The sequence below is a fragment of the Triticum aestivum genome, chromosome 1D (assembly GCF_018294505.1).
Source record: "Triticum aestivum cultivar Chinese Spring chromosome 1D, IWGSC CS RefSeq v2.1, whole genome shotgun sequence".
NCBI lineage: Eukaryota > Viridiplantae > Streptophyta > Magnoliopsida > Poales > Poaceae > Triticum > Triticum aestivum.
Window position 1 is genome coordinate 376175609 of NC_057796.1, and position 17794 is coordinate 376193402.

The 17794-nt window shown below is 47.2% G+C and overlaps 1 protein-coding gene across 1 annotated transcript; it reads left to right on the forward strand.

The window, feature by feature from the left end:
• Nucleotides 1–11791: 11791 nt before the first annotated feature.
• On the forward strand, nucleotides 11792–13993 carry LOC123182191 (uncharacterized). The gene is made up of 2 exons (XM_044594688.1): nucleotides 11792–12780; nucleotides 13126–13993. Exons 1-2 carry the CDS (start codon nucleotides 12044–12046, stop codon nucleotides 13787–13789), a joined length of 1401 nt encoding a protein of 466 aa, XP_044450623.1. The 5' UTR covers nucleotides 11792–12043; the 3' UTR covers nucleotides 13790–13993.
• The last annotated feature ends 3801 nt before the right edge of the window (nucleotides 13994–17794 follow it).

The window sequence follows — 17794 nt, forward strand, 5'->3', positions numbered from 1 at the left end:
AAGGGTTACGTCTATGCAAGCTTTGACACTGATCCGGACGATTCTAAATCGCAAACCGGATACGTGTTTACATTGAACGGTGGAGCTGTCAGTTGGCGCAGTTCTAAACAAAGCGTTGTGGCGGGATCTACGTGAAGCGGAGTACATAGCTGCTTCGGAAGCAGCAAATGAAGGAGTCTGGATGAAGGAGTTCATATCCGATCTAGGTGTCATACCTAGTGCATCGGGTCCAATGAAAATCTTTTGTGACAATACTGGTGCAATTGCCTTGGCAAAGGAACCCAGATTTCACAAGAGAACCAAGCACATCAAGAGACGCTTCAACTCCATCCGGGATCAAGTCCAGGTGGGAGACATAGAAATTTGCAAGATACATACGGATCTGAATGTTGCAGACCCGTTGACTAAGCCTCTTCCACGAGCAAAACATGATCATCACCAAGGCTCCATGGGTGTTAGAATCATTACTGTGTAATCTAGATTATTGACTCTAGTGCAAGTGGGAGACTGAAGGAAATATGCCCTAGAGGCAATAATAAAGTTATTATTTATTTCCTTATATCATGATAAATGTTTATTATTCATGCTAGAATTGTATTAACCGGAAACATAATACTTGTGTGAATACATAGACAAACAGAGTGTCACTAGTATGCCTCTACTTGACTAGCTCGTTGATCAAAGATGGTTATGTTTCCTAGCCATAGACATGAGTTGTCATTTGATTAACGGGATCACATCATTAGGCGAATGATGTGATTGACTTGACCCATTCCGTTAGCTTAGCACTTGATCGTTTAGTATTCTGCTATTGCTTTCTTCCTGACTTATACATGTTCCTATGACTATGAGATTATGCAACTCCCGTTTACCGGAGGAACACTTTGTGTGCTACCAAACGTCACAGCGTAACTGGGTGATTATAAAGGTGCTCTACAGGTGTCTCCAAAGGTACTTGTTGGGTTGGCGTATTTCGAGATTAGGGTTTGTCACTCCGATTGTCGGAGAGGTATCTCTGGGCCCTCTCGGTAGTGCACATCACTATAAGCCTTGCAAGCAGTGTGACTAATGAGTTAGTTGCGGGATGATGTATTACGGAACGAGTAAAGAGACTTGCCAGTAACGAGATTGAACTAGGTATTAAGATACCGACGATCGAATCTCGGGCAAGTAACATACCGATGACAAAGGGAAAAACGTATGTTGTTATGCGGTTTGACCGATAAAGATCTTCGTAGAATATGTAGGAGCCAATATGAGCATCCAGGTTCCGCTATTGGTTATTGACCGGAGACGTGTCTCGATCGTGTCTACATAGTTCTCAAACCCGTAGGGTCCGCACGCTTAAAGTTAGATGACGATCGGTATTATGAGTTTTGTGTTTCGATGTACCGAAGATAGTTTGGAGTCCCGGATATGATCACGGTCATGACGAGGAGTCTCGAAATGGTCGAGACGTAAAGATCGATATATTGGACGACTATGTTCGGACACCGGAATGGTTTCGGGGAGTTTCGGATATATATACCGGAGTACCGGGGGGTTACCGGAACCCCCCGGGGAGTTTAATGGGCCAAGATAGGACTTAGTGGAGAAGAGGAGGGGCGGCTAGGGCTGGCCGCGCGCCCCCTCCCCCTCTAGTACGAATTGGACAAGGAGGGGGGCGGCGCCCCCTTTCCTTCCCCCTCTCTCCTTCCCTTCCTTTCCCCCTCCTACTCCAACTAGGAAAAGAGGGAGTCCTACTCCCGGTGGGAGTAGGACTCCTCCCTGGCGCGCCCTCCTCCTGGCCGCCGGCCTCCTCCCCTTGGTCCTTTATATACGGGGGTAGGGGGGCACCTCTAGACACACAAGTTGATCTGTTGATCTATTCCAGCCGTGTGCGGTGCCCCCCTCCACCATATTCCACCTCAGTCATATCGTAGCGGTGCTTAGGCGAAGCCTTGCGTCGGTAGCAACATCATCACCGTCACCATGCCGTCGTGCTGACAGAACTCTCCCGTGAAGCTCTGCTGGATCGGAGTTCGCGGGACGTCATCGAGCTGAACGTGTGCTAAACTCGGAGGTGCCGTACGTTCGGTACTTGGATCAGTCGGATCGTGAAGACATACTACTACATCAACCGCGTTGTGCTAACGCTTCCGCTTTCGGTCTACGAGGGTACATGGACAACACTCTCCCCTCTCGTTGCTATGCATCACCATGATCTTGCGTGTGCGTAGGAAATTTTTTTAAATTACTACATTCCCCAACACAAACGTTATTCCCTTTGTCATCGGTATGTTACTTGCCCGAGATTCGATCGTCGGTATCTTCATACCTACTTCAATCTTGTTACCAGCAAGTCTCTTTACTCGTTCTGTAATACATCATCCCGCAACTAACTCATTAGTCACATTGCTTGCAAGGCTTATTATGATGTGCATTACCGAGAGGGCCCAGAGATACCTCTCCGATACTCTGAGTGACAAATCCTAATCTCGATCTATGCCAACCCAACAAACACCTTCGGAGATACTCCCTCCGTTCCAAAATAGATGACTCAACTTTATACTAAGTTTATATTAAAGTTAGTACAAAGTTGAGTCATCTATTTCGGAACGGAGGGAGTACCTGTAGAGCATCTTTATAATCACCCAGTTATGTTGTGACGTTTGATAGCACACAAGGTATTCCTCCGGTATCCGGGAGTTGCATAATCTCATAGTCAAAGGAATATGTATATGACATGAAGAAAGCAATAGCAATAAAACTGAATGATCAATATGGTAAGCTAACGGATGGGTCTTGTCCATCACATCATTCTCCTAATGATGTGATCTCGTTCATCAAATGACAACACATGTCTATGGTTAGGAAACTTAACCATCTTTGATTAACGAGCTAGTCTAGTAGAGGCTTACTAGGGACATTGTGTTTTGTCTATGTATCCACACATGTATCAAGTTTCCGGTTTAATACAATTCTAGCATGAATAATAAACAGTTATCATGATATAAGGAAATATAAAATAACAACTTTATTATTGCCTCTAGGGCATATTTCCTTCAGTCTCCCACTTGCACTAGAGTCAGTAATCTAGATTACATTGTAATGATTCTAACACCCATGGAGTCTTGGTGTTGATCATGTTTTGCTCGTGGAAGAGGCTTAGTCAACGTATCTGCCACATTCAGATCCATATGTATTTCGCAAATTTCTAAGTCTACAATGCTCTGCATGGAGCTACTCTAGCTAATTGCTCCCACTTTCAATACATATCTAGATTGAGACTCAGAGTCATCTTGATTGGTGTAAAAGCTTGCATCGACGTAACTCTTTACGACGAACTCTTTATCACATCCATAACCGAGAAATACTTCCTTAGTCCTGTTAGGTAACTAAGGGTAACTTTGACCGCCGTCTAGTGATCCACTCCTGGATCACTATCGTACCCCTTTGGCAAACTCATGGCAAGGTACATAATAGGTCTGGTAGACAGCATAGCATACTTTACAGAACCTATGGCTAAGGCATAGGGAATGATTTTCATTCTCTTTCTATTTTCTGCCGTGGTCGGGTTTTGAGTCTTACTCAACTTCACACCTTACAATACAGGCTAGAACTCCTTCTTTGACTGATCCATTTTGAACTCCTTCAAAATCTTGTCAAGGTATGTACTCATTAAAAATCTTATCAAGCGTCCTGATCTATCTCTATAGATCTTGATGCCCAATATGTAAGCAGCTTCACCGAGGTCTTTCATTGAAAAATTCTTATTAAAGTGTCATTTTATGCTATCCAGAAATTCTATATCATTTCCAATCAGCAATATGTCATCCACATATAATATCAAAAATGCTACAGAGCTCCCACTCACTTTCTTGTAAATACAGGCTTCACTGTAAGTCTGTATAAAACCATATGCTTTGATCACCTCATCAAAGCGTATATTCCAACTCCGGGATGCTTGCACCAGTCCATAGATGGATCACTGGAGCTTGCACACTTTGTTAGCACCTTTAGGATCGACAAAACCTTCTGGTTGCATCATATACAACTCTTCTTTGTTAGCCCAGATTTCATAATCATAAAATGTGGCAATTGCTAACATGATTCGGACGGACTCACGCATCGCTATGGGTGAGAAAGTCTCATCGTAATCAACTCCTTGAATTTGTCAAAAACCTTTCGCGACAAGTCGAGCTTTGTAGATAGGAACATTACCATCAGTGTCTGTCTTCTCCTTGAAGATCCATTTATTCTCAATGGTTTGCCGATCATCGGGCAAGTCCACCAAAGTCCATACTTTGTTCTCATACATGGATCCTATATTAGATTTCATGGCCTCAAGCTATCTGTCGGAATCTGGGCTCATCATAACTTCTTCATAGTTCGTAGGTTCACCATGGTCTAGTAACATGACTTCCAGGACAGGATTACCGTACCACTCTGGTGCGGATTGTGCTCTGGTTGACCTACGAGGTTCAGTAGTAACTTGATCTGAAGTTTAATGATCATTATCATTTGCTTCCTCTCTAGTTGGTGTAGGCATCACGGGAATGGTTTTCTGTGATGAGCTACTTTCCAATTCGAGAGAAGGTACAATTACCACATCAAGTTCTACTTTCCTCCCACTCACTTCTTTCGAGAGAAACTCCTTCTCTAGAAAGGATCCATTCTTAGCGACAAAGATCTTGCCTTCGGATCTCTGATAGAAGGTGTACCCAACAGTTTCTTTTGGGTATCCTATGAAGACGCACTTCTCCGACTTGGGTTCGAGCTTATCAGGCTGAAGCTTTTTCACGTAAGCATCGCAACCCCAAACTTTAAGAAACGACAGCTTAGGTTTCTTGCCAAACCATAGTTCATACAATGTCGTCTCAACGGATTTGGATGGTGCCCTATTTAATGTGAATGCAGCTCTGTTTAATGCACAACCCCAAAACGATAGTGGTAAATCGGTAAGAGACATCATAGATCACACCATATCTAATAAAGTATGGTTACGACGTTCGGACACACCATTACGTTGCGGTGTTCCAGGTGGCGTGAGTTGTAAAACTATTCCACATTGTTTTAAATGAAGGCCAAACTCGTAACTCAAATATTTGCCTCCGCGATCAGATCGTAGAAACTTTATTTTCTTGGTACGATGATTCTCCACTTCACTCTAAAATTCTTTGAACTTTTCAAATGTTTCAGACTTGTGTTTCATCAAGTAGAGATACCCATATCTGCTCAAATCAGCTGTGAAGGTCAGAAAATAACGATACCCGCTGTGAGCCCCAACACTCATCAGACCGCATACATCGGTATGTATTATTTCCAATAAGTCAGTGGCTCGCTCCATTGTTCCGGAGAACGGAGTCTTAGTCATCTTGCCCATGAGGCAGGGTTCGCAAGCATCAAATGATTCATAATCAAGTGATTCGAAAAGTCCATCTGCATGGAGTTTCTTCATGCGCTTTACACCAATATGACCGAAACGGCAGTGCCACAAATATGTTGCACTATCATTATCAACTTTGCATCTTTTGGCATCAATATTATGAATATGTGTATCACCACGATCGAGATTCAATAAACCATTTACATTGGGTGACCATACAAGGTTTTATTCATGTAAACAGAACAACAATTATTCTCTGACTTAAATGAATAACCGTATTGCAATAAACATGATCTAATCATATTCACGCTCAACGCAAACACCAAATAATATTTATTTAGGTCCAACACTAATCCCGAAGGTAGAGGGAGTGTGCAATGGTGATCTTATCAACCTTGGAATCACTTCCAACACACATCGTCACCTCGCCCTTAACTAGTCTCTGTTCATTTTGCAACTCCTATTTCGAGTTACTAATCTTAGCAACTGAACCGATATCAAATACCCAGGGGCTACTATGAACACTGTTAAAGTACACATCAATAACATGTATATCAAATATACCTTTGGTCACTATGCCATCCTTCTTATCCGCCAAGTATTTGGGGCAGTTCCACTTCTAGTGACCATTTCCTTTGCAGTAGAAGCACTCAGTTTCAGGCTTGAGTCTAGCTTTGGGTTTCTTCATGGGAGCGGCAACTTGTTTGCCATTCTTCTTCAAGTTCCCTTTCTTTGCCTTTTTGCCCTTTTTCTTGAAACTAGTGATCTTGTTAACCATCAACATTTGATGCTCTTCCTTGATTTCTACCTTCGCCGATTTCAGCATCGCGAAGAGCTCGGGAATCGTTTTCGTCATCCCTTGCATATTATAGTCCATCACGAAGTTTCTAGTAGCTTGGTGATAGTGACTAGAGAACTCTGTCAATCACTATCTTATCTGGACGATTAACTCCCACTTGATTCAAGCGATTGTACTACCCAGACATTCTGAGCATATGCTCACTGGCTGAGCTACTCTCCTCCATCTTGTAGGCAAAGTACTTGTCAGAGGTCTCATACCTCTCGACACGGGCATGAGTCTGAAATACCAATTTCAGCTCTTGGGACATCTCATATGTTCCATGGTGTTCAAAACGTCTTTGAAGCCCGATTCTAAGCCGTAAAGCATGGTGCACTAAACTATCAAGTAGTCATCATATTGAGCTTCTCAAACGTTCATAACGTATGCATTAGCTCCTGCAACAGGTCTGTCACCTAGCGGTGCATCAAGGACAAAATTCTTCTGTGCAGCAATGAGGATAATCCTCAGATCACGGACCCAGTCCGCATCATTGCTACTATCATCTTTCAACTTATTTTTCTCTTGGAACATATCAAAAATAAGGGAGCTATATCGCGAGCTATTGATCTACAACATAGATTTGCAAATACTATCAGAACTAAGTTCATGATAAATTAAGTTCAATTAATCATATTACTTAAGAACTCACATCTAGATAGACATCCCTCGAGTCATCTAAATGATCACGTGATCCAAATCAACTAAACCACGTCCGGTCATCACGTGAGATGGAGTAGTCTTCAATGGTGAACATCTCTATGTTGATCATGTCTACTATATGATTCATGTTCGAGCTTTCGGTCTCCAGTGTTCCGAGGCCATGTCTGTACATGCTAGGCTCGTCAAGTTTAACCTAAGTATTCCGCATGTGCAAAACTGTCTTGCACCCGTTGTATGTGAACGTAGAGCCTATCACACCCGATCATCACGTGGTGTCTCAGCACGACGAACTGTCGCAACGGTGCATACTCAGGGAGAACACTTATACCTTGAAATTTTAGTAAGGGATCATCTTATAATGCTACCGTCGTACTAAGCAAAATAAGATGCATAAAAGATAAACATCACATGCATTCAAAATATGTGACATGATATGGCCATCATCATCTTGTGCTTTTGATCTCCATCTCCAACGCACCATCATGATCTCCATCGTCACTGGCTTGACACCTTGATCTGCATCGTAGCTTCGTGGTCGTCTCACCAACTATTGCTTCTACAACTATCGCTAACGCATAGTGATAAAGTAAAGCAATTACATGGCATTTGGATTTCATACAATAAAGCGACAACCATAAGGCTCCTGCCAGTTGCTGATAACTTTTACAAAACATGATCATCTCATACAACAATTTATATCTCATCACGTCTTGACCATATCACATCATAACATGCCCTGCAAAAACAAGTTAGACATCCTCTACTTTGTTGTTGCAAGTTTTACGTGGCTGCTACGGGCTTCTAGCAAGAACTGTTCTTATCTACGCATCAAAACCACAACGGTGATTTATCAAATTTCTGTTTTAACCTTCAACAAGGACCGGCCGCAGTCAAATTCGATTCAACTAAAGTTGGAGAAACAGACACCCGCCAGCCACCTTTATGCAAAACTAGTTGCATGTCTGTTGGTGGAACCGGTCTCATGAACGTGGTCATGTAAGGTTGGTCCGGGCCGCTTCATCCAACAATACCGCCGAATCAAAATAAGACATTGGTGGTAAGCAGTATGAGGATCACCACCCACAACTCTTTGTGTTCTACTCGTGCATATCATCTACGCATAGACCTGGCTCGGATGCCACTGTTGGGAACCGTAGCATGCAATTTCAAAAAAATTCCTACGCTCACGCAAGATCTATCTAGGAGATGCATAGCAACGAGAGGGGAAGAGTGTGTCCACATACCCTCGTAGACCGAAAGCGGAAGCGTTTGACAACGCGGTTGATGTAGTCGAACTTCTTCTCGTTCCGACCGATCAAGCACCGAACGTACGGCACCTCCGAGTTCTGCACACGTTCAGCTCGATGACGTCCCTCGAATTCCTGATCCAGCAAAGTATCGACGGAGAGTATCGTCAGCACGAAGGCATGGTGATGGTGATGGTGAAGTGATCCGCGCAGGGCTTCGCCTAAGCACTACGAAGATATGACCGGAGGTGTAATTTGTGCAGGGAGGCGCCGCACACGGCTAACAGATGTTGTTGTTGTGTTCTAGGCACCTCCCCCTTCATATATATAGGTGGGAGAGAGAGGGAGCAGCCAAGGGGGCACCCAAGTAGGAGGAATCCTACTTGGGGCCCTAGTGCAATTCACCCCCCTTACCATATCTTCCGGAGGAGGGAGGAGAGAAGGAAGGGGGAGGCCCAATCCCTCCCCTTCCTTTATCTCTTCTCCTCTTTCCTTCCCATCCTAATTCGGCCTACATGGGGCGCACCAGCCCCCTAGGGGCTGGTATGTCCCCTTCTTGGCCCATTAGGCCCATGTAGTTGCCGGGGGGATGCCCGGGACCCCTTTCGGTGACCCAATATGTATCCGGTACCCCCGGAACACTTCCGGTGTCCGAATACCATCGTCCTATATATCAATCTTTACCTCTCAACCATTTTGAGACTCCTTGTCATGTCCGTGATCTCATACGGGACTCCGAACAACATTCGGTCACCATATCACATAACTCATATAATACAAAATCGTCATCGAACGTTAAGCGTGCGAACCCTACGGGTTCGAGAACTATGTAGACATGACCGAGACACCTCTCCGGTCAATAACCAATAGCGGAACCTGGATGCTCATATTGGTTCCCACATATTCTACGAAGATCTTTATCGGTCGTACCGTAATGACAACATACGTTATTCCCTTTGTCATCGGTATGTCACTTGCCCGAGATTCGATCGTCGGTATCTTCATACTTAGTTCAATCTCGTTACCGGCAAGTCTCTTTACTCGTTTCGTAATACATCATCCCGCAACTAACTCATTAGTCACATTGCTTGCAAGGCTTATTATGATGTGCATTACCGAGAGGGCCCAGAGATACCTCTCCGATACTCGGAGTGACAAATCCTAATTTCGATCTATGCCAACCCAACAAACACCTTCGGAGATACCTGTAGAGCATCTTTATAATCACCCAGTTACGTTGTGATGTTTGATAGCACACAAGGTATTCCTCCGGTATCCGGGAGTTGCATAATCTCATAGTCAAAGGAATATGTATATGACATGAAGAAAGCAATAACAATAAAACTGAATGATCAATATGCTAAGCTAACGGATGGGTCTTGTCCATCACATCATTCTCCCAATAATGTCATCCCGTTTATCAAATGACAACACGTGTCTATGGTTAGGAAACTTAACCATCTTTGATTAACGAGCTAGTCTAGTAGAGGCTTACTAGGGACATTGTGTTTTGTCTATGTATCCACACATGTATCAAGTTTCCGGTTTAATACAATTCTAGCATGAATAATAAACATTTATCATGATATAAGGAAATATAAATAACAACTTTATTATTGCCTCTAGGGCATATTTCCTTCAAGAGAGAGCAGTGGAGGCAGTGGTAACGGTAAGGGAAGGAGAGGTCCTGGGAAGAGAGGACGGAGGGGAGCTCGCGGCGATGGCTGCCGGAGGAGTGGGAAGCTCGCCGAGAATGTCCTCGAAAGCTATGGAGTCTTATACCAAGAAAGACGAATGATAACTCACGGTATGCTCTCTGTATTGCATGCGCTAGAGTTACAACACATAAGTAGCCGGCCAAAGGCCCAACATCTACAATGGATAGCTCACGATTTTTCTCAACGTCGCGCCGAGAGGAACAAAATCCTAACTTTTTTTTGAGGCACAAACGAAACCCTAACTAGAGGGAAAGAATCTCCGATGTGTTCCTTAAGTTATACGGGCCGAAGGTCGTCCTCGTAACCCTAAGGCCAACTCCAACGCTAGACCCCATCATGTCTGGCTGCGTCCGTTTGGGCCCAAACGGACACACGACCTGGCCCAACATGCAACCCCATCCTCAAAACATGTCCGTTTTTGGTCCGGCTCAACCCATTCCAGGCGCATACTTGGGCCAGCTTTGCGGTCAAGCGGACAACGAACGGACGTGGCACGCGTCCTCTCTGCATCCGCGATAGGCCCGCGTGTCGGTGGTCCAACTACCTCCCACCACAGGCAGTCAGTGCGCACGGGTGGTTGGGCCCGCAAGTCAGCCACACAGACGCCCCCGGTCGTGTCCTTTTCTATGTGCAAGCCATGGACTCCAGTCGCCGCCCCCTTCCACTCCCCCACCACTGCCTCCCCCATCGAAGACACCAAAACCCTAGCCACCGTCGACCTCGCTCCCCCGCCGGCCATGGGTGTCTGGAAGGGGCACCCAGGCAAGAAGGCCAAGCACGACCACGAGGCGGGCTCGTCTTCTGGTAGCGCGGCCAGCCATTCGACGTCCCGGGCTCCGTTCTCTATCTCCCCTCCGGCGGTTGCGCCACGCTACAGGCCCTACATCGGCGTCGAGGTGTGCCGCCGGTACTGGGAGAAAGGCACCTGTCGTGGTCAGATGCCCACCTCCCCAATGGGTGGCATTTGAGCCCAGATCGGGTGCCCATTCCCCCCGTGCTGGCGTCAGGCCGCGCCCGCCTACAGGAGATCGCCCCGTCGCCGTGCCAGGATCCCGCGCGAGCTCCTCGCCGACCGCAGGTACGCCGTGGGCTCTCCAATGTGTGACATGTTGTTTCAAGATGAGCACGACATGCGCCACGCCACCTTTTTTGCCGGTCGTGGGAGCCCGCCCCGCGTGTCCAACAGTGCGCGCGCGCTTAGCCCGCCAAGTGTACGCGGCCGCATGAGGATCAGTGGCCTGCCGCCGACGCCGTCGCCCTCCCCATCGTCGCCACCACCGCAACCTCCCGCCATGACGGCCGAGGAGGAGAAACGACTCCTGTAGGTCGTCATGGAGGACTCAGAGAGGGAGTACAGGAGCCAGGAGGAGGAGCAGTGGCAAGGGCTGCAGTTCATGCTCGAGCTCTCTGCCTCCGGGGACGTCTACGTCCCGGAGCTGGAGGTCAAGCAGGAGGTGAAGGAGGAGGTCAAGGCGGAGGTGAAAGAGGAGGTCAAGCAGGAGCGTGCGCTGGCGCCGTGGTCGCCACCCCCGACCTCCTCCGCCGCCTGCACAGTACGCCCCTGGCCCAAACTAGGGGCCGTCGCCACACCTCTGGACGCCCCCACCCTACATCGACCTCACGAGCGACGACGAGGATGGTGGCGCCTGAAGACGGCGGCCGTGACGGCATCTGGCGATGGCGAGGTCTTCTGTGGTGCGCGGGGCGCCCGCATTTATCTTTTGCTTGTTTTTTTCGTTTTATGTTTAATTAAACCAAGTGTTGTGATTGGGCCGTGAGGACGGCGGACTTTTAATGATGTTTTAAAGTTTTTTAGCTAAGTTTAAATGTCTTATTTTGCTTTTGCATGTGTTTTTTTTTTCTTTGTCCACCACGAACAAGTTGCGGTTGGGGCCGCGTGTTGGGCCCCTCGACACCAGGGCGGCCCGACACGGACATCTGCCGACGCGCACACACCGACCGTCAATGCTTAAGCGCGAAGTTTATAGGCTCTCACGACGACGGTCATCGTTCCGGCGAAGCTAAATCCCAGATCTGAAAATCCTCTCCATCCTGCTACCCAAACCCTCGGTCCATCTCGGCATCGATGAACAACCTCCGCCTGCTTGATCTCACCTGATCCGAGATCCCGACCGAATCGAAGCCCTCGGCGATCTCAACGAGCGCGTCGTTCCGGAGGACACATCACCGGCTTGGTCGCCGGATCGGGATGGAAGGCGATCCGATGGGCGTGGCGCTGCCCGAGGACGCCCTCGCGGAAATCCTCCGCCGCCTCCCGCCGCGCAGCCTCGCCACCTCGCGGTGCGTCTGCAAGGCGTGGCGCTCCATCGTCGATGGCCGCCGGCTGCTGCTCCCGGAGCTCCTGCCGCACTCGGTGCGTGGCATCTTCCTCGAGTATAACGAGGCCTCTTACCCGGGTTTCCTCTCTCACCCCTCCATGGAGCCGGATGATATCTTGGGCAAGCTCAACTTCCATCGTCTTCGCCCCGACCCCTACCAGTGGACCTATACTCACATCGAGGGTCACTGTAATGGGCTCCTGCTTTACCGAGACAGGCTAGGGCTCCAAGTGGCCAACCCCGCGACGCAGTGGCGGGCACGCTTGCCCCCGCCCCCGGAGACGGAGAGGGAGGGGGGGTTCGTCGAGCCGCACCTTGCGTTTGATCCCACCGAGTCACTGCACTACGAGATATTGCTCGTCCCTCAAACGCCTCTTGCAGAGGAGAGGGACCAGCCCGAGCCGTCCAAGGAATGGCCAGCATCCACATGGGTGTTGTGCTTGTTTTCATCACGCACCGGGCAGTGGGAACAGAGGGCGTTTCTCCGGGAAGGCGAGGCCGCAGGGATGGCTTCCGACGAGGTGTTGCACCGGACGTCAGATAGCTGCAGCACTTATTGGCACGGCATGTTATTTGTGCAGTGCAACGGTGGTTTCACTGTTATGAGGTAAGCACCACATGCAATTCAGTTGTGTTACTGCAATGCAATGATTTCTGAATTTAGTCATCCGCTCATGTGTATGTATTTGTAACGCGAATGTCTACTCCATGAGCCTGTTATATTTATTTATTTTGTGAATCGACCCTGTTATATATTTGTAACAGTAAATATATCATTGCTCTATGTTTGATATTTGGATACAATATGACCTTTAAACATATTTTCTCTGTGAGTTCATGTTTCCACGTGTAGTTGCGTCCATCTGCATCTTTCTTGCCCTGCTTTTCCTCTTAAAAGATTAAGCAATTCCACCAATGTTAAATGTATTGTTGATGGTTTCATGTTTTGCAGAATATCCTTGTCAAATAATAAGTATCGGGTGATTAAAATACCAACAGATATTGAGGAATCAGAATATTATAAGCTTCATCTAGGACGGTCAAGGGAAGGGTTATGTTGTGCAACATTTCGTGATCGGACCAACCTTCGTGTTTGGATCCTTGACGATTCATGTGGTACGATGGAGTGGGCGTTGAAGCATCACATTGACCTTGACCAGAGTTTATCACGTGTAATGTGGCATTGTGGGGAAAAGGAGGGACCCTGGAGTTTACAGGATGCTATCAATGTTGAACACTATGGTCAACAGGATTTAAATGATGTTAACATGGATGAAGATCACAGCAACAATTCTTTTGTGAAGAGTGAAGTCGAATGGGATTCCGACAACGATAATATAGGTGACAATGAGTCTGAGGTCGTAGAGAACTACTTACCCTATGTTTGTTTTCTTGGATTTCATCCTTACAAAGAAGTCATCTTCTTGAATCTTCTTTCGCTAAGAAGAGCAGTGGCCTATCATCTGAATACCTCAATAGTGCAGGATTTGGGTAATATATGGCCCAATGACTACGATGCTGGGCACGCGGGAGGCATATATAAGTCTTTTCTGTACACACCTTGTTTGTTAGCAGATTTCCCAGAAAACAAATTGGAAGCCCATGTTGCAGGCTAGCTAGCCAGCTTATTTGTTTCAAACAGTTTGAGTCCTTAAGACTTATGTCGTACTTGTGTTTTGAGTCCCTGTTGTTTTAATGTCTGCTACCTTGACAAGACAAACTTGTTTACAACCTGAATTGTCGAAGGGCTTGTAAGCAGTGTTATGCTCCAGCAAAATTTCGTTTGTGAACTGATTGATGTATCCATATATAATTCAGCAGGCTAGTCATCTTGGCTCAAAGAATAGGGTTGGCTTGTTGCTGTGGGATTGTTTAGAAATTCTATTGGCTCACAGGTTAGTTTCTTAGTTAGATTTCTTGAGTTAATCATCATTTTTTTCCATAACATCCCTCTAGTCTGCGTCTAAATTTACAAGTATGTGGCATCCACTTGCCTCCATTGCTGAAGGATGGAACTTGTTTATTGATTGCCTAGGTCACATTTGAGCAGTTTGTTCCCGCGACCGCCCTGACCCGCGTCCTCGGCCCGCATCCGCGTCGGTCGCGGCGGCGGCGGCCGCTCCTGCCGTGCTGAGCGCCGGCTCTCCGCCGCCTCCCGCTCCAGCTCTCGCCGCGGCCGCCCTAGCCTCCCGCCGTGTCGACCCAGCCGTCCAAGGGCGAAGGGTGGCCCGTACGCTCCTCCGGGAGGAGGCGACGGCACCTTCGGCTTCCTCAGAGCCCTCTGCTCCCGCTACTGCCGGTGCGGCCTCCGTCCTACCACCGTCATCTCCAGCAGCGCTCATCATCGACTCGTCCCCGACAGCGCCCGTCAACGCGTCCCCGGCTGTGGCCCGTCTCCATCTGGGGCTCGCCTCACCTCTGCTCCAGTGCGCGCCCCGTCCTTTCAATATACAACCGTGGGCTTAGACATGGGGCGGCATGTGTCCTGGGCTTCCCTTGGTGACGAGGATGTTGACGATGAGGAAGAGGAGGAGTTAGCCCCATTGACGCCATCGGCTGCCAAAAGCTCTGTTCCGGCAGCTCAGCGTACTGACCAGTGTGTGATGCACGAGAGGAAGGCGAGTGGAGGATGGCAAGATGTGCTGCCTCGGCGTGGCCGGCGCCGTCTGGAGTCGCCAACTCCGGCATTGCCCCCTCGTCCCATTCCGGCTTGGCTCTTTGGTAGGTGTTGCAGATGTCTTGCTCCTGGTCATCGAGCGACTGATTGCAGAGATCCCTTGAGGTGCTCCCGCTGTTTGGAGAACGGCCATTGGGCGCGTGCCTTGCCATGCCGCCACGGTCTCGCCTCGACACCGAGCATTGTCGAGCTCCAGCTCCTTGTGATGGTCTGATGGAATCCCAGCTCCCCTCCAAGGTGCTTCACCGCAGGTCCTGGGCATCGGTCGTTTCCGCTCACGCCGAGTCGGCAATCCCATCTGATGTACTGCTTCAGTCCACTCTAGCAGCCCAGGCTGAGCTCCTGTTGCGCGTTGGGAGCTTTCTAGAGCGAGCGGAGGCTGCTCTGGGAAAGCTCTCTCTTGTGTTGGCTATTTTGCAATCCGCTCCTACGCCACATCCTCCTAGTGAGGTTGATGTTGGTGGCTCAGTGGGGAAGAAGGTTGCGGAGCTCTATAGTTGTTTCTCCCCTAGAGCTATGGATAACTCATCATCGCCGTCTGCCTTGCCCACTATGATGTCTACCGCTGAGGGCGGGATCATTGTCGTGGATGTGCCTCCGGTGCTGCAGGTGATGCCCGAGCTTCAAGTGTTATGTGCGAGCTCTGATTCGCCTCTATCAGTGGAGCATATGATGGTGGACACGCAGGCAACCACGTGTGAGGGACATGATTCAAGCTTGACATGTGAGCTGGGTGAGGTGAACTCACCTGCGCGCTCACATGTGGCTTCTGCACCCATTCCACCCCCACCGACGAATAATTCCAATGCTCTCTTTGCAAAAGAGCTTTGTGACTTGCTCGCTAGCGTGGAGACTGTTAGCCCTGGAACTGGAAGGGCGATTGCTTGCCTCCTGACGGGAACGACATTCAAGGGCAAATACAAGAAGGCGAGTGATTGCCCTCGGACCGGTATAGTGAAGGAGAAGTCACTAAGGTGCAAAGGCAAGAAGAGCTCATCCTCACGGTTTGGGTCGTCAATGTGGTTTTGGCATGGTCCACTATCTTTTGTCGGATGTTTTTGTCGGGTTCAAAATTGTGGTGTACAAGCATGAGGAGTTATTGTGTGTTAGGAGGGTTTGGCGGGTTGCACGTGTGCTCATGGGGTCATAATTGGTGAGAAATCCAATTATGGTCTGATTGTATTGGTTTTAGCCTGGTTTTTCGTAAATTAACCGGGCAATTCTCTTCTTCTTAATTAATTGATGAGGCAATTCTTTTGCCTCCGTTTCGAAAAAAAACATTTGAGCAGTTTGGCTTCTCGTGTTGTCTTCAGAGTTCCTCTGCTTGTTTCTTGGTCGAAATTACTCTGCACACGACAATTTGCAAGACGATGTGCGGACGACCTTGTGATCGATGGCTACAGCCCACTTGAACTGATGTGATCGATGGCTGATCTTGTCGTCCAGAAATCGGGCACAACACATCGTTTGTGTAGCAGTTCTCTTTCTTGGTAGCAACTGCACTACTATTGTTATCCTGCTTCACTGGACCAGTCAGATTTAATGCCAAAATGGAGTAATTTTATTTACTGGAAGTATTATTTTCTGCAGCGCAAACAAATTTGTATCCATCTTATGCAGATTTTCAGTATTTTAGTTACTTTCTACAGACCACGAAATATATTCCCAGGCTCCACCGGGCTAGTCACCTGTGACGGCCGAGGCCTCAAAGCCTACGGCTCAGGCCCAGCAGCGTGCATAAGACATCATAACCTTTTTCTCAAAAGCAGGGTACATAATTATTGGTAGTTGTGTGAGATTTTTTATTTTGGTAACAATCAAATTTCTGTTCAATCAATTTTTGTCCTTTTCCAAATGTTCCTTCATTTGGTCAGTCAAGTTTCCCTCCCCATTCCTCGCAAAAAGAAGTTTCCCTCCCCACCCCCTTCCTACCGGATTGCATGTTGGCGGCATTTCGGTGGGTCTGCACTTACATCTTTATGTTACCAATGTCTTCATTTTTTTTTACAAAGGGTTGATTTTCTTTGACTCAAAATAAAGTACAAGTGGATACAAACAATGAACACGTACCCGACCTCGGAATAGCTGGAAGCACATAGCTTTGATATGGAAGATCTGGGAGAAGCCGATGTGATTCTAAACATCAAACTAATTAAGGATGAGTATGAGATTACTCTAACGCAATCTCACTATGTTAAGAAGGTCTTGAGATGGTTCGGTTTTATTGATACCAAGGCTTCTCCAACACTTTATGATCCCAGTATGACACTCAAGAAGGACAAGGATGAAACAAAAAATCAATTAAGATACTCTCAAATTGTCGGTTCACTCATGTACTTAGCTAGCGCAACAAGACCAGATATTTCTTTTGATGTGAGCAAACTGAATAGGTTCATGGCTGATCAAGGTGATGATCATTGGCATGCACTAGAAAGGGTCTTGCACTATTTGAGAGATACTATCGAATATACATTTCTGGGCCCAGACTCATTTGCACCCGCGCTAGAGAAAAAAATAAAAAAATAGAAAAATTCAAAAAATTCCAATTTTTTTGCATGATAGATAATTTGATGTGTGAGGTCCGCTCTAATTTTCAGATCATTTGGACATCTGAGCAGCTCTCAGCAAAAAAGACAAATTTGGGGTTTGTAAAAAAGTTTCCTGTTTGTGTACTATTCTGACCCGATTTGTTTTTTTTTTGCCGAGAGCTACTCAGATGTCCAAATGAACTGAAAATTGGAGCGTACCCCACGCATCAAATTATCTATGATGCGATTTTATTTTTGAATTTTTAAATTTGTTTAAATTTTTTGTGAATTATTTTCTGATCACTGGGCGCCGAATCGCTGCACTCATGCACTATGAGTTATGGAATTCATGATTTAGGGCACCCTGTTGTATTAGAAGGATATAGTGATTCGAACTGGATTTCTGATGTTGATGT